This window comes from Belonocnema kinseyi, chromosome 6 (assembly GCF_010883055.1).
Source record: "Belonocnema kinseyi isolate 2016_QV_RU_SX_M_011 chromosome 6, B_treatae_v1, whole genome shotgun sequence".
NCBI lineage: Eukaryota > Metazoa > Arthropoda > Insecta > Hymenoptera > Cynipidae > Belonocnema > Belonocnema kinseyi.
The window spans coordinates 70,019,546-70,045,065 of NC_046662.1; the positions used below are offsets into that span (position 1 = coordinate 70,019,546).

At 32.7% G+C, this 25,520-nt stretch overlaps 2 protein-coding genes and 1 long non-coding RNA gene across 3 annotated transcripts in view; all 3 read right to left on the reverse strand.

Moving 5' to 3' along the window:
* LOC117175433 overlaps nucleotides 1-7,705 on the reverse strand; it is a 57,365-nt gene extending 49,660 nt beyond the window's left edge. The window contains exons 1-4 of the mRNA XM_033365140.1: nucleotides 7,652-7,705; nucleotides 5,608-5,756; nucleotides 3,988-4,181; nucleotides 3,788-3,909 (exon numbers count right to left, since the gene is read on the reverse strand). Coding sequence (XP_033221031.1) covers nucleotides 3,788-3,909; nucleotides 3,988-4,181; nucleotides 5,608-5,756; nucleotides 7,652-7,655 — 469 coding nt within the window. The 5' untranslated portion in view covers nucleotides 7,656-7,705. The remainder of the gene's footprint in view (nucleotides 1-3,787; nucleotides 3,910-3,987; nucleotides 4,182-5,607; nucleotides 5,757-7,651) is intronic.
* Nucleotides 7,706-12,226: 4,521 nt separating this feature from the next.
* Nucleotides 12,227-13,814, reverse strand: LOC117175434. Its single transcript, XM_033365141.1, has 3 exons — nucleotides 13,749-13,814; nucleotides 13,229-13,321; nucleotides 12,227-13,120 (listed from the first exon to the last, which is right to left on the reverse strand). The coding sequence occupies exons 1-3, from the start codon at nucleotides 13,812-13,814 to the stop codon at nucleotides 12,227-12,229; spliced, it is 1,053 nt and encodes a 350-aa protein (XP_033221032.1).
* Nucleotides 13,815-21,039: 7,225 nt separating this feature from the next.
* On the reverse strand, nucleotides 21,040-22,868 carry LOC117175043. Its single transcript, XR_004467419.1, has 3 exons — nucleotides 22,723-22,868; nucleotides 22,089-22,270; nucleotides 21,040-21,206 (listed from the first exon to the last, which is right to left on the reverse strand). It is a non-coding gene; the product is annotated as an uncharacterized LOC117175043 (long non-coding RNA).
* Between the last annotated feature and the right edge of the window lie 2,652 nt (nucleotides 22,869-25,520).

Here is a 25,520-nt window from a genome sequence, read left to right on the forward strand (position 1 = left end):
CTCAAATGAGGAGCTTATAGCTGAAACTGAGGCGTATTTTGGAGACCTTCCGATCGAGTACTTTTCGGACGGTATCAAAAAGTTAGAAAATCGTTGGACTCGGTGTATCGACCTAATAGGAGAGTATGTTGAAAAATAAAACCGACTTTGGCCAAAAAAACGTCTCCGTGTTTCATTTTTCAGGGACTTATCAGACTGCCTAGTAAAACTTTGAATCAAAAATATTTTATTCATGAATCATTAAAATTTGTATTCACAATAAAATTATCAGAATAAATGATATTATAATAATTTCAATTCTCCTTAAGACTTTCGAATTGAAACACTTAAAATCTAGAAATTCTCAAATTTTGAACCGATTTACAATCGTTTTGTTGAATCAATTATTGTTCAGTTCTTTATAGTTAAAAAAGATCCACCTACAGATCCAATTAAAAAATTATTTATTTATTTATATTTTCAGTTCATAAAATAAAACTGTTATTTATAAAAAAAATCAACTTCAAACGCTTTTAATTACTTATTGTTTAAATCTTCAAGAATGCATTTTAATTATTTAAAAAAAGTGTTAAAATCGAACTTGGGCAGATTTTTTTGATGAAAATTCGTAAAATTCCCGGTCAAGAAATAAATTCACTGTCATTTTCCAGTTTTTCCCGGTCTCAGAAAATTCCCAGTTTCACAATCCAGCGGCCATCCTGTTTTTAGTCACTTTGACTTAACCTGTTTGAATTTCTTGAATTCTTTTGAAAAAATGTAGGGTATTTTACAAGATTCCTAAAATTTTTAACAGATTTCAATAATTTTATGGGATTTTAAAGCATTTTAGATTTCATCGTTTTAAAGAATTTACTAGAATTGTTCATAAGATTTCTCATATTTTCAATGATTTTTAGAGATTTTAAAAGCTTTCAGGGTGTTTTAATAAATTGTCCAGCACTTAAAAAAATATCGTTGGATTTTCAAAGATTTGAAAAATTTGCAGGGTATTCAAAAAAATTGTAAGAAGTTTTCAAGAGCTTTAAAGAATTGAAAGGAAAATGAAAAGATTTTACAGATTTGGAATATTTGAGTTTATTTTAAAAGATTCTAAGGTTTTTTCAAAGGCTTTGAAATATCAAGGGTTTTAATGACTTTAATGAGTTTGAAAAAATGTTGTATGTTTTTCATGAAACATACTCAATTAAACTCAAATCAACGGTTTAAAATTTTATTTTTTGTTTAAATTATTCTGAAGTATTTTAAACTCACCTCAAATTCTGAGTCATTTCATCAAATTCTTTCGAATTTCCTTACATTTTTCAAATCTGATTTGAAATTTACTGAATTTAGTTAATTCTTTCATATTTTGAATTGTTTTCAATCCAATTGAATTTTTGGTTAATTCTGTATAAATTTGAATAAATTTGATAAAATTATTCTCATTTTCCTTTTAATTTTTCTGAATTCACTCCAAATTTTACTAAAATTCATTTCATATCTTGGATTTAAACATTTCTTTTTCAGATCATTTTAATTAATTTTAATTTAACTTGAATTGTTTTGAAGACTTATGAATTCATCCTGAATTATTACTAATATATCCTAAATTCTTTTGAATTATTTAGAATTCACTTGAATTCACAAAACTTCTCAGAAATTCATTCAATTCATATTTTTGAATTGTTTTCAATCCAATTGAGTTTTTTTGATTATTGATTTTGATGAATTTCATTAAATTATTATTTCCCTTCAATTCCTATAAATTGAATCCAGTTTTACAAAACTTCATTGCATATTTTAGATTTTAAATATTTTTTCTAATTTATTCGAATTCTTTTGGAATGTACCTTGAATTGTTTTGAAGAATTATAAATTGGTTATGAATTATTACTAATTTATCGGAAATTACTTTAAATTCTTTGGAATTCTCTCGGATTCACTTAACTTCCAATAAATTCACTTAATTCTACTCAATTCAATGGTCTAAAATTTTATTTTTAGTTTTTTTTTTTAAATTATTCTGAAGTTTTTTAAACTCACCTTGAATTCTGTGGCCTTTAATAAAATTCTTTTTAATTCTCTTAAATTTTTCTAAACTCAATTCATATTTTAAAATGTTTTCAATCCAATTGAATTTTTTTTTAATTCGCCATTAATTTTTATGAATTTCATCAAATTTTTTTTCGCTTTAATGTCTATAAATTCAATCCAATTTTACAAAACTTCATTGCATATTTTCGATTTTGCACATTTCTTCCAATTTATTTGGATTCTTTTGAATTTAACTTGAATTGTTTTTAAGACTTAAAATTCACCCTGAATTATTACTAATTTATCCAAATTCTCTTGAATTATTTAGAGTTCACTCCAATCCACTGAACTTCTAAGAAATTTAATTAATTCATATTTTTTAATTGTTTTTAATCCAATTGAGTTTTTTGTTAATTCACCATGAATTTTTATGAATTTCATCGAATTATTCTTATTTCCCTTCAATTCCTATGAATTCAATCCAATTTTACAAAACTTCATTAAATATTTTATGTTCTAAGCATTTTTTCCAATTCGTTTAAATTCTTTTGAATTTAACTTGAATTGTTTTGAAGACTTATGAATTCACCCTGAATTATTACTAATTTATCCTAAATTCTTTTGAATTATTTCGAATTCACTTAAAATCACTGACATCCTTAGAAATTCACTTAATTCTACTTAATTCAATGTTCTAAGATTTTATTTTTATTTTGTTTTTAAATTATTTTGAAGCCTTTTAAACTTACCTTGGATCCTGAGGTATTTATTAAAATTCTTTTGAATTCTTTTAATTTTTTTAACCAATTCTAAGCTTACTGAAATCAATGGTATTTTTTTTCAGTTCCTTTTAATTCATTTGAATTTAACTTGGATTTTTTTGAAGACTTTTGAATTCACCCGGAATTATTACTAATATACGTTAAATACTTTTGAACTATTTAGAATTCACTGAACTTCTAAGAAATGAACTTAAATCATATTTTTGAATTGTTCTGAATCAATTGAATTTTTTTAAATCACCATGAATTTTTCTAAATTTCAACAAATTATTATCATTTTTCTCTTTAATTCATATAAATTCAATCCAATTTAAAAAAAAAACTTCATTGCATATTTTGGATTTTAAACATTATTTCCAGTTCATTCGAATTCTTTTAAACTTAACTTGAATTATTTGGAAGACTTATGAATTCACCCCGAATTGTTACTAAGGTATCCTAAATTTTTTAAAATTCCTTTGAATTCTGGGGAATTCTCTTTAATTCACTTAACCTCTAATAAATTCACTTACTTCTGCTTTATTCAATTGTTTAAAATTTTAGTTTCTGTTTCAATTATTCTGAAGTCTTTGAAACTCATCTTGAATTCTGAAGGTATTTTATACATTTCTTTTGAACTCTCTTAAACTATTCTAAGCTTATTTTAATAGAATTGGAATTAATGGAATGTTTCTAATTTTTCGCAATTGAATTGAATTTTTTAAATTTATCTTGAATTATTTCTTTTAGGTCTTATTATTGTATCCTAAATTTGTTCAAATTCACATAGAATCCTTATAAAATTAATCGAATGCTTTTAAATTCAAAAGAACATTTTTTATTTCTGTGTATTAGTTTCGTCACATTACACATTTTTTAAAAGTAAATCAGGCTTTAGCAGTCCTGAGAACAAATAAAAAAAAATAGGAAAAATGAAAAATTAGTGAGAGATAAATCAGAGAATTTTGAAAATGAATAATATTTTTGTAAATTAATAGAAAATATAATTTTACCTATTAGAGTCGCGCCCTGAGAAGCTTGAAATTCAATTTTTAATGACTTCGGCTCGTAAATTAAGTGTTGAATGTACTCAACATATCTAAGAAGAGCAGCAGTCGCAGACAATGCATAATACCTTTGAAAAGGAAAAAGATTTATACAAATTTTTTTAAAACACAAAGTTTGTTACAATTTTTTAAAGTTCTCAGCATACTTCTCTTTCACGAATAATTCTATCGTCGAGAATTCGTTAGCGCAATGCGTTTTAATGCGATCTAGTCCATTTTCTTCGTTGAAATGCATTCGGGGAATTGGTGTGATCTGAATATGTTCGAATTTGCCTTTAATTGTACTAAAAAGTTTCTTTCGAGGATCGTTTTCTCCACACATTGTCTCCGGCATGATGATCTACAAATTATTGTTGATAAAGTATTGTTGTATTTTTGATAAAGAACTAAAGAACTATAAAACATATTTGTTAACATCAGGTTCAACATTTTTTAACAGAGATTAATAATTTCGAATTTCTGAAAATTAAAAAAAAATTTAATATTTTTGGAGAAGTTATTAAGAAAAAGGAGTTAAATTGTATAATTTCTAAATCGAAGTCCTGCAAAGTACAAAATTTTACTTTGAATTGAAGAATCACGAAATTGAATGATTTCCGATTAAAAATGTGGAAGATAGGAAAACTTCAAAACCTTAGAAATTGAATATTTTAAGATTAGGTCATTTAAAATTGAGAGGAATTGAAATTGCATTACTTGTTATTAAAAGCGTTGAAAATTAAAGAAGTAAAAATTAAAAGCTTTCTGAAAATTCCTGAATATCTGGAATTTTAAATGGGAAATATTAAAAATGAAACAAATTTCTACTCTAGAACCTTGAAACTTAAACAAATGCGAACTGCATTTAAACAGAAAAAATGCATCACCAAAAATTGTGATATTAACATATTATTATTATCAAACCCATTAAAATTTCCATTATTTCAAGCAAATTTAAATCACTTAAAAACTGAAATTTTTTTATTGCTAATTTAACTCTACAAAATTCAACGAAATTAATTTTAATGACAAAATAAAAACTAAAGAAAGGGAAACATTTTAAATTGAGCGTTGCACATTTAAATTTAGAACTCTAAAATTGTAACCATTTAAAATTAGCGAAATTATTTATTTACTGATGTACCGATTTTATTTATATGCTTTGACTTTTACCTTTTTCTATTTTAAACCTTATTCTTAATTTTTTAATTTCAAATATTCTTTTAGAACTATTATTTACTATGGAATTTTTCCCATTTTTCGATTTGAAATGATTAATTTGTAAAAATCTTCAGCTAAAAATCAGAAAATTTTAAGATATTAGATTGCAAATTAAAATAAGTAATACACAACAAGATTGCTGTAATATGATTCCATTTCTTGAAATTGTACAATTTTTAGCTTTGCAGTTCAAATTCCAAGGCCTCAAAGATTCAATTATTTTAGAATACCGCATTCAAAGCCATAATTTCTATTCAAAATTATAGAATTTTTTTTCAAAACTACTAGATCGATTTTTGTACTAAAAATGAGATTTCTGTCAAAAAAATGACTATCATTTTCACCATCCAAAATTACAGAATTTTAAGTATTTCGAGAAACATTGTGAACCTTTAAAGTTAAATATTCTAAACATTTTGAAAATTAAAATCTCTTTAATTGGGAGCTTTCAAAAATTACAAAACGCACGAATTATGAAACCCTGTTATCCCGGGTGGCTGGCCACCCTGATTTTTTATTGTTTAAAGTTAAAAATTAAGTGATTTTATTTAATATATCTTCTCTACCTCAACAGGATTAAACAAGTGAATTTTCATAAGTGTATTAACGTAAGTTTGGCTGTCGCTAATTTGACTTATTATCAAGTGAGGAAATTTAACATCTACAGCTGCCATTCCAACTTCACACCTCGCATCACCTCTTCCCGATGTTATGGCTGCAAAACAAAAATTAATTTCTCTTTTACCATTTAACTCGATTTTGCGAAATCGATCATTTATTCAGGGTGTTTACTCAAATCCTGGAAAAAAAATTCCTGACTATTCCAGGTTATTCCAAGTTAATGACATTGAATAATAATTCAAACAAATTTTTATTATTTCTTGTTCATAAAATTCAGCGCATATTGAGGTGATATTAATGTGGGTACTATATAAAATTAAATTGAAAACGCTTCAAATTCCTAAATTTTAAAGTAGAAATATTGTAATTTTAACAAGATAGATGATTTTTCTGAACAAAATAGTCGAATTTTAAACCAAAAAGATTAAATTTCTACTATAAAAGACGATTTATCAACAAAACACATGAATTTTGAAATCAAAAAGATAAGTTTTCAACAAAAATAGAAAAATTTTAATTTCATTTGAAAAAAAAAAATTCCATATAAAAATTATATCCAAAGTGATGAATCTTCAACTGGAATAGATGAATTTTTAACGAAAATGATGAATTTTCAACTATGATTATGAAAATTTGAATTTTAATTCAAAATAATAAATTATTAATTGGAATAGTTGAATTTTTAACCGAGCAGATAAATTTTCAACTAAAATTATCAATTTCTAATTAGAGATTTTGAATTTTCTACAGTAATATTTATTCTGAGCCAAAAAGATTAATTTCTACTGAAGAAAAAACAATTTTCAACAAAATACATGAATTTATAACTAAAAAAACATAAACTGTGAATCAAGAAATGAATTTTTATTTTTTCGTTTTAAGAAATTAATGCTCAACCAAATAAATGAATTTTTAATTAAAATTATGACTATTTAATTGGAATAGTTGAATTTTAAACCAAAACGATAAAATTTCAACTAGAATGATGAATATTTAATTCGAAAAGTTAAATTTCCATCCAAAATAATGAATTATTAATTGGAATTGTTGAATTTGAAACCAAACAGATGAATTTTGAAATAAAATTATACATTTTTAACTGGAGAATTTAAATTTTCTACAATAATATTAATTTCGAACCATGAAGATAAATTTCAACTGAAGGAAAAACAGTTTTCAACAAAATACATGAATTTTTAACTAAAAAAGAACATAAATTGAGAATCAAAAAATAAATTAGTTTTTCTTTTCAAGAAATTAATGCTCAACTAAACAGCTGAATTTTAAACTAAAATGATGGCATATTTAATTAGAATAGTTACTTTTTCAGTCAATAAAAAAAAATGTAAAAAAACAACTTATTTCCAAAAAATCAGTTACATTTGCAAACAAAGTGTTGAATTTTCAACTAGAATTTGACTAGGATAATGGAATTTTCAAACAAAAAGATACACTTTTAATAAAATTATGGCATATTCAACTGGAATAGTTATATCTTCATTTTAGAAAAAAAATAATTTTCAAACAAAACAAAAAAACTCAACAAATTTGGTCATTTTTAAACCAGAGATGAATTTTTTAATTCAAACGATGAGTCTTCAAACAAAGGAAATTAATTTTTAACCAAAGAGTTTAATTTTGAACCAAGTAATAATTTTTTTATTCCAAAAAAATGAAATCTGAAAGAGAAATTTAGTAATTGATATTTGAACAACACAAATTTTTATTTTTAATCCAAAGCAGTTGAATACAGTAAAGAAAGAATATATAAAGTAATATAAAGCAACTTTTAAAAATAAGGAATCATTTCTATACAATTTTATATTGAATTTTCAAAAAATTTCAGCACACTCTTGGAAAAATTTCCTGATTTAAAAAAAAAAACAATTTCCTGACAATTCCAGGTTTTCCAGGTAAGGCAGACACCCTTCTATTATAAAAATTAATTCAAAAAAAGTAGTCTACTTTTTTTTAATTTATTTATTTTACCCATAATGACTGTGGACTCTACTGCACTCGTTGAAGTGGAAGTAGCTTGATGCTGATTCGTAGAGCTAAAATTGGTTAAAGATAAAAAATAATACAACTTAATACAACTTAATGCTGCTAGAAAATAAATAAATTTATTTACGCGGAACTTCGCATTCTCGCAGAAGACGAAGAAGGTATTCCTGAAAATCGTCGGGGATTCGACGGAGTTCTAGCAGAACTTGAAGTGGGATCTCCATTCATCAAAGGACGACGTGTACTCGAAGAAGATGCTAAAAATATTTATTAGAAATCAAAATACTATTATATAATTTTTAAAAAAGTTTATCACCAAAAACACTACGTGTTAAAAAATTCCGTCAAGTACATGGAATATAAATATTTCGGCTGTGTCTAGTCGTCCTGAAATATTGGGAGATTTGGAAAAGGAAATAGGACTAATCGAATTTCGGGAAGATACACTTCGTTTATGAACAATAGAATAAACTTTTGTGTAGTTATTTCTCAATTTTTTTTTAATTTAGTAAAAAACAGTATAATTTTAGCGATGACTGCAGAAACCTCAGGATGTTAGAAATCTTTGAAAAATTATCAAAGAGTAAACAAATACATTATACTGCAACGGCATAGTTCAATAATAATTTAAGGAGTTAAACTACTCTAGAGCATGAAAAAATAGGCATATTTCGTGATTTTTTTTGGCGCAATGAAGAGATCAATCGAAATTTTGTAAAATGGGATTTATAATACTAATAATAAAGTACAAAGAATATTTTTTTCAAATTCGTTCAAGACAAAATTGCGGCTGCGCAGCATTTCTCGGTCGGAGCCTTTTTTTTAAGGCGTTCACGGCCGGCCGGAAACCTAACTCCCGCAATTTTTGCCATGGATCAAAAAACCAAAGTTTTTTCGATTCTATAGAACAACAGCAAGAGAGGTAAGTAAGATTTTTTCTCGATATATTGATTTTTCGAGACACGGTGCACTTTAGAAAAAAAAGTTTTAAATTTCATGAAAAATATGTTACAAAAGTATTATTTATAAAAAAAATATGAAATATAAAAAAATGCTACGCACGTCGCTAGAGAAAGCAATTTTGAATATATTAAAAAAATTTCAGATCGCTTGGTGAGGATTTGTTTGAGTTATGTTTCCGACCAGGTCAAGAAAAGTTTTGCCCGTTTTTAAAAAACTTCCCTTTTTTCTGCTTAAATTCGAACTGAATTAATAGAAACCAGTAAGAAAATCCAACTATTTTTGGTTCAGATTAATTGTTTTTTTTTGTTGAGAAGCCTATTTTTAGATTAAAAATTCATTTTTAGGATACACGTTTCTACTATGAAAAAATAGAATTTTTTGGTTGTGGATTTATCATTTTAGTTTTAAAATCTTCTATTCGGTTGTAAAATAACTTTTTTGTCGAAAATTCATGTCGTCGGGTTGATAATTAAACTGTTTTTTTTTTTTTTTTAGAAAATTAGTATTTTTGGCTTAAAAATAAAACAATTTAGTACAAAGTTAAACTATTTTGTTTAAAATCAACTTTTTTGTTAAAAATTAATATTTTTGGTTGGAAATTGAACTATTTTCTTGAAAATTTGTCTTTTTGCGTTCAGAACTCGCATTTTTGGCTAAAAAAAGAATCAATTTTGTGCAAAATTAAACGATTTGGTTGAAAATTCCTTTTTTTTATAAAAATGACTATCTTCGGTTGAAAATTCAAACACTTTCTTAAAAATTTGTCTTTTTGAGTTAAAGTTTCAACTATTTACTTGAAAATTTAACTGTTTCGAAAAAAATTAACTTATCTGATGGAATATCATATTTCCGAATTCAAAATTCTTCTTTTTCAGAATAAAAGTTTCTTGGTTGAAAATTAAGTTTCTTCTTGAAACTTCATTTATTTTCTTAAAAAGTCATCTTTTCGTAAAAAATTCATCTTTAATGGTAAAAAGTCATCTTCCTCGTTTAAAATAAACTTTTCTTTGAGAATTCAACTTTTCTGGTTGAAATTTCAACTTCCTATTTAAAAATTCGTCTTTTTGGTATCAAAATTCATCTGTTTGTTTGAAAATTCATGCAGTGTGTTGAAAAGTCGTCTTTAATAGAAAATTTTACTTTTATGGTAAAGAATGTCATCTTTCCTCGTTGAAATCAAATTTTTGTTTGAGAATTCAACTTTTCGGGTTGAAAATTTCAATTTCTTCTAAAAAATTCGCCTTTTTGGATTGAAAATTCAAATATTTGTTTGAAAGTTCATGTATTTGGTCGAAGCGTCGTCTTTAAATAGAAAATTCATATTTTCTGGTAAAAAATTCATCTTTCTTCGTTGAAAATAAACATTTTTGTTCGAAATACAATTTTTCGGTTTGAAAATTGACGCATTTTGTTCAAAATTCGTCTTTTGGTAAAACGTTCTTCTTTTGCAGTAGAAAAGTCATCTTTCCTCGTTGAAAATAAACATTTTTGTTCGAAATACAATTTTTCGGTTTTTTTAAATTTACCTTTTTGTTAAAAAATTTACGTTGTTTGTTAAAAAGTCTTCTTTTGATAGAAAGTTCATATGTTGTAGTAGAAAAGTCGTAGAAAATTATTCATTTGCAGTAGAAAATTCAGCTTTACTCGTTAAAAATCAACATTTTTGTTTAAAATACAACTTTCCGGCTTCAAAATTCAATTTTTTGTTTAAAATTTAACGTAAAGTATTCAAAAGTCTTTGATACTATTTTTCAGAATTAAAAATAGAGTAGTTCGAATTTCAGTAAATTAGGACACACAGAGTTACATTTAAATATCAATAAACCATTTTTAACTAATAAATAAAATCTGCTCTAGATCCTTATTAAGACAGTCCCACAAAAATTTCATGAAATTTGGTAGTGTCTGTTTTAATCGTTCAAGTTATTATTATTGATAATCATACTTGATTTGTTCGACTATTTTTTTTCAAAGACTGGAACTTTCTTAGTCCTCTTTGCAAAATACCATTATAAAAAAAGAACAGAAGTGAATTTCATCAACTTTTAAGCAGGTTTAATAACAAAATTTTAGACTTGTTTCGACCAGTTCTTTCCAAGAACTAACGCAAGCAGATAACTTCAACTTCTTTTCCTTCGTTACAAAAAATCGCTTTTGAAAACAGTATGAGATATAATTGTTTGAGAAACTTTAAGAGGCATTTGTGTGAAATGTTTTATTTATAATAAAAATGATTCTGAGATGATTTTTTTCATTGAAAAACATATTTTGAGGTTAGATTTACAAACCGTATTTGGGAACGTTTGGAAGACAGTTAATGTTAATAACTGGTTCTTCTTGAGGTGGTCTATTTATACGTTGGTCCCTTCCTCTTCCTCTATTACGAGAAACTGGTCGAACTTTAGCATTTTCCATTCGAATTACGTTCATTTTGATAAATATAGTAATCCCAAATTCTAAGTCTTCTGGATTAAAAAACTGAATTAAAAAATTCAAGTACAGTTGCTCCCTGTTGCTCCTTTCGAGAATCACAAGTGCCAACACAAAATAGAACTAAGTAATGGCGCCAAATTCAAAGTATTAAACTTATTTTGTAATATCATGATTTGAAAAAAAAAACAATTTAAAGTTCAAATAAAAAAAATTAAAGTGATCAATTGCATTTTAAGATTGAAATTATAAAAAAAATCAGGCAGCTTATTTTTCTCTCAGGCTTGAGATAGTAGCATAATGTTTTCTCACCCTTTTCATTTTACAACCAAGTCTACCCTGGCGGACCGAAGGAACCGAATCGAGCCTCTACAAAGTACTCAAAAAAACAATAAGATCAACTGTTAAATTTGTAAAGTGATTTTAGTAGAAAGTTCTAAAATAATAGGCGTTTAAAACGAAAATAGGGTGAGGTCAACGGAAGAAAACACTGCACTTCAGTTAATTGAATTTAATTATGGTTATTGCACGAAAATATATAATTTGATGAAGAAAAGATATGTATAATTAATATTCCGGTAAAATGTGGTATCTATGATTAATTTAAAATGATAAATATGTTTATTATAGCTTAGGAAAAATAAAGCGCTCTTTGGAAAATTATCAATCTGAATTGAAGCGTGCGATCGATGCCCTCGTCGAATGAGAACTGACCTTACACCTTGTCAGGCCCAAACCGTCCCTCTCAGCTTCCGCTCTTGCGCGGGTCATGGAATTTTCCATGCCTCTGTGTGCGGGTGGAAACTCGGCAAGCGCAACGAGCTGACAACGGTTTTCATAAATATTTTTATACGAAACAAACTTCTGTCCTCGACATTCCCCCTCCCGTATTTCTAGTCAATTAGGAATATCAACATGGCACTCAAGGATACATAGCTTATGTGCTGGTTTCCTATAAGTTCCCGTGGCTGTTTTCACATCTGCAACTCGTATCCGTCCATCTCTTCCTGGATAGACTGCTGATATGCTACCTCGTAACCATTGATTTCTGGGAAGCTGGTTATCCCAGACAACGCTGACATCTCCCACTTGTAGATCTCGTTCGTAGATCCAGAGTAGGTACTCACGTACCCAATGCCTCCAGTATTGTTCGGCCATGGCTTGAGATCACCGCCACTGGTTCCTTCGCAGCAAATCGTCGTTGCTGAATTTTCCTGGTGCTCCATGCCTACCGGCATTCCATAGCAGCAGAAAGTGGTTTGGTGTTAAGGATTCCGGATCTTCTGGATCTTCTGATGTGTAGGTTAAAGACCTGCTATTAACCCAGTACTCTGCTTCAGGAAACAGCGTCTGCAAGACCTCTTCTCGTGGTGATTGTTCTTTCATAGTGGCTTCCAAGGCTCGCTTTACTGACCCTACTAGCCGCTCCCAGCATCCTCCCATATGTGGACTTTCAGGTCGAATGAAGTGCCACTCTATGCCCTCCGTAGCCAGGTTTTGCTGAATCACGTACTGATCCAGCTCTTCTAAAACTTCTCGTAGTTCCTGTCTGGCTCTGACGAAATTTGTCCCGTTGTCTGAGTAGATCTTCTTTGGTTTTCCGCATCTGGCCATCATCCTTCTGAAGGCCATTATCATTGAATCCGTTGTCAGGGACGCTGCAAATTCGAGGTGCACAGCTCGCATATTTAAGCATGTGAATAATACTCCATACCTTTTCTCATGCCTCCGTCCGATGGTCACGGTCAATGGTCCAAAATAATCCACCCCTGTGTTAATGAATGGCCTGATGGAACTCTCAATACGTATGTTCACCTTGCGGATCTTGCACATCTGACAGTCTCTGATCACACTCTTGACTGCAAGTTGGATCTTGGTTACCCAATACTGCATTCGTAGGTCATTTATTACCCTTTCTCGTCCCAGGTGTCCAACTCTCTGATGATGGAATTGAATGAGCAATCTGACTGCGTGATGCTTTCCATCCAGGATTATGGGTGTTCTAATTGCTGCGCTTACTTCTGGATTGTTTATGCGACCATTTATCCTAATCAGCCCGTCCTTGGTCAAAATAGGTGACAGTTAGAAGATCTTGGTGAAAGATCGCTTTAGTTCTCTTCCCTCTTGTAGTGTGTTGACTTCTAAACGGAATGATTCTGCTTGTGATACCCTCAGAACCTTAATCTCGACTCTCGAGATTTCTGATGCTGTCAGCTCTCCGGATTCACCCTTTCTTCGGCACCTATCGACAAAACGAATCACCTACACCATAGTCCGGATTAGTCTCGTCCATGATGAAAATCTGAAAAAAATCAACAAATTCCTCCCGCTCTGTCATTAACAAACAAATTTCAGGTTCAGCGGATAGCTTCCCCTTTGGCCAGTGCTGCTCGTTCAGTGCTAGTATTTCTGGCCCGGTGAACCAACGATTTGACGATGTTATATCAATGTGATTAATGTCTCTAGTCGCATCATCAACCACATTTTGTATCGCTGGGACCCACCTCCACTCTTCCGCTAAAGTTGAGTATAGGATTTCGAATATTCAATTAATGACGAAGGGTGGATGCTTTCTCGTCTCCGATCGAATCCATTGAACGACAGTTTAAGAGTCTGTCCACAAGAATTTTCTGCAAATTTGTAGGGTATGCAGCCCGATGATGGTTTGCGCCAATCTGCTGCCCATTACCGCTGCCTGCAGTTCCAGTTTTGTTATCGTCAGTTGTTTTAAGGGAGCTACCTTGCGTTTTGCCATTACCAAGCCTATTCTCGTTCCACTCTCCCCCTCCAATCGAAGATAGCCGGCTGCTGCGAACGCCTGTTCGCCCGCGTCACAGAAAATGTGTAGCTGCACGTCTCCTACCTCTCAGATTCCCAGGATACAACATCGTGGAATTTTAATCTCGGTGGCCCTCTGCAAGTCGGCCAGCCACGTTTCTCATTTCGGAAGTAGATTGTCTGGAAGCGGTGAATCCCAATTTACTCCAGCACGCCATAGATCTTGCATCAGGATCTTTCCCCTGATCGTCATTACTGCGAGTAGACCTAGAGGATCAAAAACGGACATGATCAATTTCAATACCTCTCGTTTTGAAGGATGTTTCTCTCCCTTAACCAGTCGTTCATCCACTCGCGGAAAAGTAGTGCTGAAGGTAAATATGTATTTTTCAGGTGACCAGACTACTCCGAGTACTCGCTGTAATTCCTCCTCGTTGAATCCCAGTTCCTTTCCTCGTTGAGCTACTGCTTCTGATGGTAAAGCGCTCAGAACTGCTCGAGAGTTTGACATCCAATTACGGATCTCGAATCCATCTCTGCTGTGTACTAGAGCCACTTCGCGTGCTCTGCGAATAGCCTCGTCGATTCCGTCTACGCTGTACAGATAATCGTCCATATAATGTTTGGGTATTATCGCCTGACTAGCCTCTGGATAAATATCCTTGAAATCCGCAGCGTTGCGGTTTTTGATTTCTTGCGCAACATAAGGGGAAGAGATTACCCCGAAAATCATCATCTGCATTTGTAAGGTTTGAAGCTTTCCTGTCTGCTGATCTCTACCTAAAAATCGTTGGCTTCCTTGGTCTTCCTCTCGGATTCGAACTGGATGAAACATCTCCTTAAGGTCTCCACAAATTGCTATTAGTCGTTCCCTGAAAATAGAAAGCACTCCCACCAACGGATTATAAAGGTCCGGTCCTTTTAGCAAACAGTCGTTAAGACATATTCCATGACTTTTTGCCGCAGCATCCCATACTAAACGCATCTTCTTAGGTTTCTTTGAGTTGCGTACGGCAAAGTGTGGCACATACCACGTTCTGGGACTAATGTTTTTCTCCTCTTCTTGTGTTAGCACGCGTGCATACTCTTTACCCCGGTACTCCTTTATCTTCTGTAGGCACCCTTCTTTGAATTGTCGCTCGCGTTCCATTTTTCTTTCCAAACAAAGAAACCTTTTTTCTGCGAGACTTTTACTTTTAGGTAAATTGTAACCATGCTTCTTCCACAAAAGTCTTGCTTCCCAGCGATCACCTATTCGACGTGCTGTTTTAGCCATGACTTCCTCAGCTCGCTGATCTTGCTTGGAACGCACAAGCTCAGCCCTGGAATTCACGCCAAAACTTTCCAAAGTCCAAAAGCTTTCGAGCTGCTCACTAAGTTCGATGTCAGGACCCTCCTGAAAAAAGAAATGACGAGGAAATTCCAGATTGAATCTACTTGAAATATAAGAGCCACGAATAGTCCATTCTAGTGGTGTGAGGACGGCAAACGGTTCGTTCTTTTTACCCATGACGGCCTTTAGTTGAACCTTCAGATGAGCGTAATCCTCCTTTATAAGGATTCTTGGAACTTCACCGCTCATTTTCGGATTATCCAAATCTATCAAATGTTCTCAGCCAGCCGTCTTTACATCCAGGTTCTGCTCTGGCAGAACTAATTCCGAGTACGTCCTGATATCTTCCAGTTTGTATTTCTGATCTGCTCCCTGGATCCAAACATCTACACGCTGTGATGAGGCCTCGTCGAGAGTCACTCTGTTCATCCATTGCGACTGTAATGGATCGACTTTATCCTTTAATCCTAGTTGCATAGGCACGTATGTCGCAATCAAGGTGAATGTGGATCCCGAATCCAAAAAGACATGGGTTTCCATCTCACCATCTGGTCCCGAAAGAATTACTGGAACAATTGATAAAAATACCTTTTTCTTGGGTTTTCTTACCATGTTTACAATCTCGAGCTCTGCTGATGTAGCTTCAGCTGAAGGATCATTCGTCGAGTTCGGCTGCTTCGAGGTGTAAGGACTTTTGGCTTCGAAATGTAATAAGGAATTGTGTTCCTTCTGGCAGCCTCCTTTGCCACATTCCTTGTTCTTGCATTTTGTGACAGGGTGTTTTGCTTTGCATCTAAAAAAGGGTTACAAAAAGCGCTCGCCGCACCAGCCTGTCTCTCTAACCATGTTGCCAGCTGTTGAATAGTCAAAATAGATGGATTCAAAGTAGATCCATGTAATTGTAATTCCATTGCCGTCGGAAGTTTTTCGATTAATTGATCTCTTAACAAAGGGCTTATCAAATAATCAAGTCTGTTCAAGGATTCCATTGTAGTTACGAGATTGGTAATAATATTAGCAAATTTTATTATGCTACTCGGCCGATCTTCTTTTATACGAGGATATTCTATTGCTTTTTGCATAATGTCTTGAATAACATATTCAAGTCGACCAAATCTACTCTGTAAAATTTTAATTACCTTTTCCACCTTGGTTGTCATGAGAAGTGCCTTAAGTGCTTCCCGAGCTTCTCCTATGAGATTTTTTGGAAGAGGCGCCATATTCTCCACTGGAGAAAATCCACAAGATTCAGTAGCTTTTCGGAAGGTGTTGATAAACATTGTCCAGTCCGAAATGTCTCCGCTGAACGTCGGCAAATTATGCCCCATCGCTTGTCGAGCAATATATTTTCTTAGGCCCGAGCTGTCCTGTTCCTCTTCTTGGTCCACCTTTTGTCCTGGTTGTCGAGATAAAGATAATTTGTTGGACGTTCGCTGCTTCCTGACCTTGATGGCTCAGCCTGCTCTTCAGACATGCTGTACTCACTCTGGAGTTCAGCCAATTCTTTTTGAGCTGGTAAGCGTACAAGCTCCTGTTGTCACGCAAGACTTTTTCGTTCAGCCTTTTATTCTAAACGAGCCAATTCTTGGGCTTGGCGAAGTTCGACATTCAGGCGGTTCATTATCAAATCACCTGTAATAGATCGATTTGATCTCCTAGTACATGTGTCCGAGCACTTCGTTCTTGATGAATAAGTGCCCGAATTCTCCGTTCTCGATGATCTTAACGGGCTGGCAGCTCTGAGTGAAACGGCTGCTGAAGCAAGTACCATTGCTTGCATGGTGGTCGATTTATCTGCTGTGACCTTTAAAGAGTGGGCTTTCGAAGGGTAGCTCTGTCCTCCCTCTTCTCTCCTGTCTACTCTCTTCTTCACAGTTCTTGTAATAGCAACATAGCGGTTCGGCTCTCTACCGAAATTCTTCCGTTGACTCCTTCGTGCGGTGCTCCCCTCCAACGTTCTTTCCAAAGTTTCAAGTGGTCCTATGTTCTCGCCCACTCTCTGACCAATCCCGGCCGTATCTACGTTGGAATTTGCTGAATTCCTCGAAGCTATGACGTAATCGGTCGGTTTGCCTTTCGATGTACTATCCTTTTCATTGATGTTTGCCGCACTCACTTTTCGCTTCTGCTCTTTAGACGCACAGTTTTCTTTTCACTAGCACTGTCTTTTCACCATCACGAATGCTTTCTACCTGCATATTTTTGTCACTCATTTTAAAGTCAAAGTCTATTTCACAAATACAGTCACTAAATCACTTTGATTTAGTTCCGTATCCACCGCGATAGGATCCGGCTTTCGAAGGACCAATGTTAAATTTGTAAAGTCATTTTAGTAGAAAGTTCTAAAATAGTAGGCGCTTGAAACTAAAATAGGGTGAGGTCAACGGAAGAAAACCCTGCACTTCAGTTAATTTAATTTAATTATGGTTATTGCACGAGAATATATAATTAGATGAAGAAAAGATATGTATAATTAATCTTCCGGTAAAATGTGGTATCTATGATTGATTTAAAATGATAAATATGCGTATTATAACTTAGGAAAAATAAAGCGCTCTTTGAAAAATTATCACTCCGAATTGAGGCGTGCGGTCGATGCCCTCGTCGAATGCGAACTGACCTTACCTCTTGTCAGGCCCAAACCGCCCCTCTCAGCTTCCGCTCTTGCGCGGGTCATGGAATTTTCCATGACTCTGTGTGCGGGTGGAAACTCGGCAAGCGCAACGAGCTGACAACGGTTTTCATGAATATTTTTATACGAAACAAACTTTTGTCCTGGACATCAACTTTTAAACTGTTAAAATTCGGATTCTGCGTTAAATTTTCTATTAGAAACTCACGGAGTAATCGCATTACTTTTTTTTCAGCGTTAAAAATTTTTAAAAATGTCATTAACTTTTGCTGAAAGTGATTTCAAACGCATCCATAAAAGCCCAAGTAGTATGTTGCTCGCGAAGTTTAAAAATAAAATTCTATCTCACTTGCATCGCAGCGTTGTTGTCTGCGGTTTTCCCTGTGTGGCGCTAGCATCCAGAAAAAAATTTTTAAGTTACCAACGGAACGCTTATTATCTGCTACTAAAAGAAGATGCACTTGGAGGCGCCTTTGGCCCATGTAAATGATAGGTATTTTATTTTTTTAAGTTTGTAACGCTGCAAGAAATAGTATTGCGATTACTCCGTGAGTTTCTAATGCAAATTTTAACGTAAAATCCGAATTTCAACCATTTAAAAGTTGATTTTGCTGTTCTTTTGATTTTTTAAAAAATGAACCGAATGGGGACAAAATGGGGTCTCTACCGGTACTTTGTAGAGGCTCCATTCGGTTCTTTCGGTCCACCAGGGATACAACCGAACAGTATAGTATTTTTAACAAAATAGTGAAATTTTCAGCTAAGAAGGATAAAGTTCTAATAAAATAGTTGACTTTTCATATGCAAAGGATCCATTTTCAACAAAAAATTGGATAGTAGAATTTCCAGTAAACAAATTACATTCCAACTAAGAAAAGAGTAATTACCAACAAAATAATAGTATGTATTTTGAACCAAATAGTGGAATTTTCCACTAAGAAAAGTAAAGTTTTAACCTAGTAGTTAAATTTTCATATAAAAAGGACCAATTTTCAACAAAAAGAGATAAATTTTTAACTGAAATAATGTTGCTTCAAACTCAAAGGATGATTTTAAAAAAAATTAGTTAATTTTTTAACATAGTACTAGCATTTTTAATAGAAACACGTAAAAGTATAATATTTGATACTTCGACCGAAAAATATTTGAATTTAAAATCAAATCTAGTTGAATTCAACAAAAAAGTAGAACTTCTAACGAAATAGTTAAATTTTCAACCTACAATGCCTGAATTTACAAAATTTTGTGTTGTTAACCAGATAGTTGAATCTTAAACTATTTGAATTATCAACCAACAACTTTTCTACCAAGAAATCTGTTTTTCACCCAAAAAGGACGTCTTTTCAGTACAAAAATAGAACTTTTCATCAAAACAGTTTTATTTTCAACCAAACAATGGAATTTTAAACTAAGAATAATACAATTTTAAAGAAATAGTTGAATGCTCATACAAAATGTTTCAGTTTTCAATCAAAAAGGCAATAGTAAATTCTCAGTTGGAAAAACTTATTTCCAATATGAAAAGGAAGAATTTTTAACAATTTTGTTTAAAAAATCATCCTTTTTGGTTGAAAATTCAAATATCTTCGTAGAAAACTTACATCTTGTTTAAGCGGGGAAATCGGTTCAGATCACTCAAAAAATATAATTTTTTTACGTCATAAATTGTTAGTAGAACTATCGAAGTATATGTTCCTAAAGTTTCAACGAAAAATTTCAATTCGTTCCGGTTTTACGATCGCCCCCCTTACGTGCTGAACCGCACGGTATGTAAGTCGTTCGATCGCTCAGATAGTGTTTTGTGACTTAATGTGAGTAAATTTGGGAGAGAGAGGATATCAGCAGTTGTTCTTCTCATAATTCACACTAGAAACTGTGGGTAGAGAGTTCTAGGGTCATTTTCGTCGTTTATATTCTGCGATTCATCATGATCCAACAAAGCATGGTCAAATATCTTTGGCATGGTCCTGTCAGGCGCAAGTAAAATAAAAAGTCAACCAATCAGATTCGGCACCCTAGGGCACCCGACCTTTCTGACATCTTAGATCGAGTGCGGCAGTTGGCTTCCCATTTCATTTGGGCCAATGCAGTGAGTATGGCGGGGGGCGTCTGTTCACTCCAAGTATTATAGAGAGTGGAAGCTGCCATAAGAGTCCAATGTATTTCGCGTACTGTTACGAGCGACTAAATCTCGCTCGTTTCTATACGCAAAGAGCGCAGTACCTGCTGGTGCGGGATAATTCAATTACTAAAGATTAATAAAATCAACGCATCGAAGACTTTTTTTATTGTTTAAATATTAAAATATAACATTTGAGCAATCTCTGATAGAAGTAAGAAGAAACAGGAACGATAATCTAGTTATGTACTTATTGCTACTTTAGGAATATTACTGTAAAAAAAAGAACCTTCAATTTTAAGTTGCAAGAATGCACGAATTCCGCTTTATATTTACTTTCCAGAAAGAAACTCTATAACCAGAAAACGGCACGTCGAAATTCATTACTTTCGTGGGAAATATTGCTACATCTTGAGTCTAGACTAGAGCCTCCCATAAATTAAGAAACGTACCATATTTCCTGCGACTTATCAAGGAAAAGTCGTAAAACCAAAGTACGTCCAATGTCCAATTGACTGTTTTTATCTATGCACTTGAACCGAGAGTCGAGTTCGAGCTTGGAAATTACGTCGTGTAACAAAAAACCGGCCATGTGTTTAAGCTTAACGCGAGGAGATTGGCTCCATATCTCGCCCACGAAGGTCCTTGTTTTTCCTGGAAAAATGCGACCACTTGCTAGCTCAAGTGCATTTAACGCGTCGCGCCCAGCGAAGGTTTTAGAGTTTCGAACTGAGGGGATGTTTGTGACGTCATAGCATGTTCTCGCGCGAATGGAGGGATGTTAGAAGGGAGACCAAAGACCCAGGGCATACGTGCGCAGATACAACTTGGGTTGGAAGAGCGCTTTTCTGGAAAACGGCCATTCTGTTCGGGACCTCTGATTTCTTCACTTCGTCGGAAGAATCAGATCTTTATTTTAACTTGTATCCTTCTTTGAACTTTTATTGGTTGCATTTAAATATATTATATTCTAGAATTGAGTCACTATTCTCTTTAATAATAATATGAATTCTTCCGGTTTATCCCAATAATTAGAACGACAGGAACTAGCCTATCACAAGAGTCAAAACCCACCTATGAGTGCGGCTCGTAACAGTACACTATTTTGAGCGCCACCTCTGGCTCGGATGCAACACCAAGTCTTATGCAGATTGCATAAAAGTAATAAATACAGTAAAGTTTTGCACGTCTGGTGAAGCATTTTGCTCTTTCTCGGTCAAACAGATGTTTGCGTGACCTGAACTTCTATCGCTGTTCTCACAGTCGGCACATTCTCTTGGACATCCTAAAAATATATATAATTAATAAGTTACTATTAACTTTCATTATCAAATTACTATAAGATTCCAAAAATTACAAAATGCGATACGAATTATTTAAAAAATAGTATTTTTAGCTTTAAATTTCAAATAATTTGTTTTTGGTTAAAGTTCAATCATTTTTGTTGACAATTTTTTATCAAAATATTGAATTTACGAGCCAAAAATACGTTTTTTTTCTACGAAACCGTTGATTTTTAAACTACAAATGTAATACTTTACAATAAAAAAAATAAATTAATAAATAATTGAATACAGGTAAAAAGCTGATTTGACAAGCAAAGACAAATTTTCAAGAAAATACTAGATTTTAACCAAAAAAATATTTTTCATACCAGTAAAAGACGTCATTTCAACAAAATACATAAATTTTCAATCAAATTGTTTAATTCTTAAGCAGAAGCTACGAATTTTCTGCAATACAGTTTCTTTTTCAACGAAAGATGATAAATTTTTAAACCAAAATTATGAATTTTCAACAAAATAGTTAAATTCTCTATTTGAAAAAATTACTTTTTACAAAAAAAAAAAGGAATATTCTACTGAAATTATAAATCTTCAACCAAAAAATGAACTTTTAAGAAAGTTAATCAACTTTGAACCAGTTTTCAACTATTTTTACCATAAAATTGAAATAATTCACGTTAAAAAAAAAAAGATTTAAATACAAAAAAAGTGGATTTAACCAAGCAAGAAGTATTTTAACTTGATTTTTAATCCTGTGGGTTCAAAACTTACAAAACAAATAATAAACTACTATTAACTATTATTATTACATTACTATGAGGTTTCAAAAATTATAAAATGCAAAACGAATTATTTAATTACACATTAACAAAATGACTCACCCTCTGCAGGCTCTGTGACACCTCTTTTGCTTTCTAGGATTGTTGGAATCGCATTTATAAGCAGCAGCACACTCGGATATGTCTTCAAAATGCACTTTTTTAAAAAATAATCGGTACAAATCCCAGAACTTAATTTGAACTCTCAATGGACTTCCACAGCAAATCTGGTCCACGTTGCGCGACTGAAAAATATTAATTACCATAATGAATTGCAAATACTAATTGTGAGCACAATATTTGGCGACGTATTTACGTCATCGTTACGACAACTTTAGGATATCCTATGTTCATGTCGTTTAGGTGTCTTTACGATATCGTAAAAATCTCTTATGATTTGACGATGCCTTTACAATATCGTAAAGACATTATAACGACACGGACATAGGATGCCGTAAAGATGTCGCCAAATTGTGTGCTGACTGGATGAGCAGTTTTACTTTTAGTTTGTCAACTTGCAGATCCGTTTCCTCCATACTGGATAAAAAAAAATTTTATGCATTTTTGGTTTCGATTCATGAACACTTCGGTTCGGGAGTGGACATTTGTTTTAGCTTTAAATAGTTAAAATAATATCTAATTACTTACAATTAGGATTGGATTACGTCCGAATATATATGATGAATATTATACTTACATTTCCGGATCATTTGGTAGCCGAAAAAATTAAGATTCATTGTCGTCTCTAGAGTTACGTTTACAGCAACCAATGCAACAATAGAAGACCATTTTTGTTAAAAACTTCATAAAAAACACACGATGTTATTGTTTTTGATTTGCACTTTCCAAACAAGCCGATAAACCGTTAGCCATACACTTAACGTATATACAAATAGGACTCGCAGGCCATATTCACCGTAATATTGTTGCAACCCAGTCACAGAGGCGTTACTGTCGCGTATACGCTCAGCTTCCACTCTCTATAATACTCTATGGACGAACCATCGTGTTTAGCCATGATCCAACAAAGCATGGTCCCGCCAATTCGATACTCAAATACGTTCGACTTGGAGTGCCCCGACGCTTCACACCATACAGAGTATCCCCACCATACCCCGTTACCCGAATTTTGTCATTGAATCCAAGATGGATGATCGTCGGGTCGAACCGTCTAAAAGGTTGACTTTTTTTACTTGCGTGTGGCGAGACCATGCCCTGTTGGATCATGATGTGTAGTATTAGTTTGGCACCGACCTTCGTAACGTGTGTTTCAAGTATAAAAACAAAATGTCATCATATCCAAAAAGCAACGATGGTGCTACTACTCGTTCTAGTAGACCACCCCGGCGGACCGAAGGAACCGAATGGAGCCTCTACAAAGTACCAGTAAAGATCCCATTAAGTCCCCGTTCAGTTCCTTTTTTAAAAAAATTCAAAGAAAGAGCAAGATCAACTTTTAAACTGTTGAAATTCGGATTCTACGTTAGATTCTCTGTTGGAAACTCACGGAGTAATCGCAATATTTTTTTGCAGCGGTAAAACGTTAAAAAATATATAAGATCTATAACGCCTGTTGACTGCTACTTACAGATGATGCGTTTGAAGTCTAGGAGTCAACAGGCGTTATACGTCTTTTATTTTTTTAAACTTTTTACCGTTGCAAAAAACTATTGCGATTATTCCGCGACCTTCAGTAGGGAATTTTAACGTAGAATCCGAATTTCAACAATTTAAACGTTGATTTTGCTGTTTTTTTCTAGTTCTTTAAGAAGGAACCGAATGGGGACCCAATTGGGTCTTTACGGGTACTTTGTAAAGGTTCCATTCGGTTCCTTCGGTCCACCAGGGCACGTAAAAGATCTTTCCGCCGGAATCAATATTCAAAACACGAATCAAGTGACAAAGATGAAGAAAGAGTTAGTGCAAAAAAACTTTCAAGGGCGACCAGTGAAAATGTTAGTGTGAACGAACTTCATTGTTATCGAATTAATAAATTTTTTATCGTATTTACAGCTCTTTCAGATTTTCTGATTTGTAAAAATTGCAAGCGAGATGTTAAATGTGCAGAAACTGGAATACGTGGCCTCGGATTCAAGATTGTTGTTAATTGTAAGTTCCTTTCATCAATACTGGATATGAGATAAATCGTCGAATTGTGTTTGTTATGCGACTTTTGGGGGTCGGTAGGGAAGGTTTGAATTGGTTTTGTAATTATATGGACTTCTGTAAAGGTTTAGGTAAAGATACGTATAACGGAATTTACAATCATAATAATGCCGTTGCAATGTAAGTGTATGAATTTTGCTGTAAAAAAGCTGTAGGAGAAGAAAAACAAACAAATGAAAAACACGGAAGACCTGCACTAAATTTAAAAGTATCCGGTGATGTAACTTGGAAGAAACGTGGCTTCAAATAATTATTTGACGTAACAACTCTCATAGGATATTACAGTGGAAAAATTATTGATCTCGTTGTACGGAGTAGTTGTTGTCATGCATGTGCACTTAGGAGGAATAAATAAAAAACTTCCACGCAGTATTTATCTTGGCAAGAGGAACATGATGACGAAGCTTGTACAAAAACGCATGAAGGATCTGCAGGAAGCATGAAAGTAGAATCAGTTAAAATTATGTTTCCAAGATCAGAGGAATGACATGGAGTAAAATACGGTCATTATATCGGCAATGGAGATTCCATAACTTTTTCGGCAGTTCTTCAATTAAATACTCATGGTGATAAGCTAAAGGTTATTAAAAGCGAATGCATATGCCAAGTGCAGAAAAGGATGGGAACTCGGCTCCGAAGCGTCAGAAAAAAATAAAAAATTAGGCGGAAAAGGAAATTGAATAGAATATTTAGTAAAAAAATTAAACACTTACTATGGTCTATGTAGCTATTAGAATAAATGTTAATAGCGTTGAAGACATGAAAAAGGCAATAATGGCAACGTACTATCATGATATCGACAGATGACGAACCGAAGAAGCTCGCGGAATGGAGCCTGACACACATCCACCTCCAATGCATTTCGATGTCCAAAAATAAATTCTCCCGATATATGAAGATTTATCAAGTGTTAAATTACTTGAGAGGTGTTTAGGCTTTGGAGACAAAGGAAGCTCGGAAAACTCGAAAAGACGAATTGCAAGCTCAAAACGAAATGTATGAAGAAGAAGAATTAATCGCTGATTAACCAATAAGTAATCTAAATAATGTCATTACCGTCTCGACTTTATTGTTTTCAACAAATTTTTTTAAACGTATTTTTCTCGAAACCACTTTTTTGGGACTTCCGTACACTGCAGCTCAAAAAGTTTGCGGTCAATCATTTTAATATTTAGCAGATACTTTCTTTATATAATTTCACTCTATTTGAACATAAATCTGCAGTTCTATTATTGATTTCAAATCGTAGATTTCAAATTCTTTATGTCTTACGGTCCAATCGTAAATCGAAAAAATAAATATGAGTCAAAAAAACATGTTCTTCGAAAC